The sequence below is a fragment of the Passer montanus genome, unplaced genomic scaffold, assembly GCF_014805655.1.
Source record: "Passer montanus isolate IOZ18808 unplaced genomic scaffold, ASM1480565v1 scaffold2510, whole genome shotgun sequence".
Lineage (NCBI taxonomy): Eukaryota > Metazoa > Chordata > Aves > Passeriformes > Passeridae > Passer > Passer montanus.
In genome coordinates this window covers 1-2,034 of record NW_024367163.1, presented here as the reverse complement: position 1 = coordinate 2,034, position 2,034 = coordinate 1, and the positions used below count along the sequence as shown (strand labels likewise).

Sequence of the window (2,034 nt, the reverse complement as noted above, 5' to 3'; positions counted from 1 at the left end):
ACGGCAGCCAACACACAACAACCTCACCCTTCCTCCAAAACCTCACCCACGGGAGCCAACACACAACACAGCTCCCAAACCTCACCCATGGCAGCCAATGCACAACAAAACCCTGAGACCTCACCCATGGCAGCCAACACACAACAACACCCTGAAACCTCACCTACGGCAGCCAACACACAACAACCTCACCCATAGGAGCCAACTCACAACAAAACCCTGAGACCTCATCCATGGGAGCCAACTCACAACAACCTCACCCATGGGAGCCAACACACAACAACCCCCTGAGACCTCACCTACGGCAGCCAACGCACAACAACCTCACCCATGGGAGCCAACTCACAACACAGCTCCCAAAACCTCATCCACAGCAGCCAACACACAACAACACCCTGAAACCTCACCCTTGGGAGCCCACACATAACAAACCACCCAAACCTCACCCCCACCCCAAGGAGCCTCCTCACAGCACAGCCCAAACCTTAACTGTGCTCCAACAACCTCCATTTGTTCCAAACCTGGTGTGCCTATTCTCCCCAACACTATCAACAAATCCTTCAAAGAGAGTTTAAGTTTCATGAATAAAAATAAATAAAATACAGTCTCAAATTGAGGTAATCCCTGCCATGACTGAAACACACATCTGCATTAAACAGAAACAAAGGCAAATTTTCTAATTATTTTTTAAATGAAAATGTTTCCACAAACATATAAAGCAGAGATTTTGAAATGGGCCAGAGAAGAGGTAATTCCTCTTGGGAAAATAAAATTATTTCTGCTGGAAGAAAACCACAGTTTGTAATAAAGGTCACACAGGGCTTCTCTTCAGAGTGATTGTATAGAGAAACATTAAAAGTTACTATTTACTTGAGAAATAATTGAGATTTTGCTTCCATCAACTCAACACCATCTCCTTCTTCAGGCTGGAGTGGAAGCCCAGCAAGAAGAGAGACCACTGCTTCCATACTCGCCTGGTCCAAATCTCTGAAAAATAAAATTTAACAAATATAAGTCACTTTTACTTATAGCTCTACCTGCAGATGAAAAATAGTATTTTTAATAAAAAAAGGTATTTACTGAAGTTCTGTCCATCATGAAAATAGCTCTTATATTTTGTGCTGCAGGTTCTAAATTAGAGAAAGTATTTAAAGGAGCCAAGTCATTTAAGATGAAACATTAAATATAACTCTGCTGTTGCTCACGAAAGCTTCAGTTTCAATTTTTGTCTTTTCCTTAACATTATTACTGTTATAGCAAGCCCAACATGCCAGCTCATCCATGGATATCAAATGCTGCTACAGTGAAGAGTGCCCCTTACCTTGTCAAGCATTTCACATCCTCATCTGTTGCTTGATTAGATGTTCCCATTACCCAGTCTGTCAAGTATTCCACCATTTTGTTCCTGTTACACATAAATAGATGGGTTTAGCTGTGTCGGGGTTTTTCCACCAGTTCTATCACATGTTAAATTGTTACAAGTGTTCAGTATCACCACAATGCAGCACCAGGCTCATAATCACTCTGAAGACACAGACAAGGGAACTATCCCTGTACCAGGAACTCTGGTGTAACAGGGCTTTGGTTTCTTTTTTAACCACCTAACCAAAGAAAACCACACTTGCCCACAGTACTCTACCCTGTAAGTTAGGTAATGCCACCCTTACCTAAATTTCATTTCTTGACAAAATGAAAGGTCATCTCTCCTTTCCATCATTACTTCTACCAACTGACAGAGCTTTGTTTTTATTTGAATGGCATGTACCAGATTTCCAAGCACACGCACATACCTGAAGAAAAAAGCAAAAAAGATTAATTAAATACTTCATGCTACTCACTTCCTCTGTCCCAAGAAATCCCCTGCATCAGTAGCAAATTTCTTCTGGCCAAAATTTTCTCTCAGTGTAATAGTGAACCAAAATCTACCCTTCAGCTGGTTTTTAACCACTAACATCAGTGTACAGAAAAGTAACCAGGAATGCCTATGGCATGGTCAGCTCTTTAAAACAAAACAGTCACTCTACAGCAGTGCAC

The 2,034-nt window shown here is 41.6% G+C and overlaps 1 protein-coding gene across 1 annotated transcript; it reads right to left on the bottom strand.

Annotated features, from left to right (window-relative positions):
• Window positions 1–870: 870 nt before the first annotated feature.
• On the bottom strand, window positions 871–1,790 carry LOC120503412 (neurofibromin-like; the record flags this gene model as incomplete). The annotated part of the gene is made up of 3 exons (XM_039711894.1): window positions 871–987; window positions 1,322–1,405; window positions 1,668–1,790. Coding segments are annotated over 3 exons (324 nt in total), but the record flags the coding sequence as incomplete, so codon positions are not given.
• Between the last annotated feature and the right edge of the window lie 244 nt (window positions 1,791–2,034).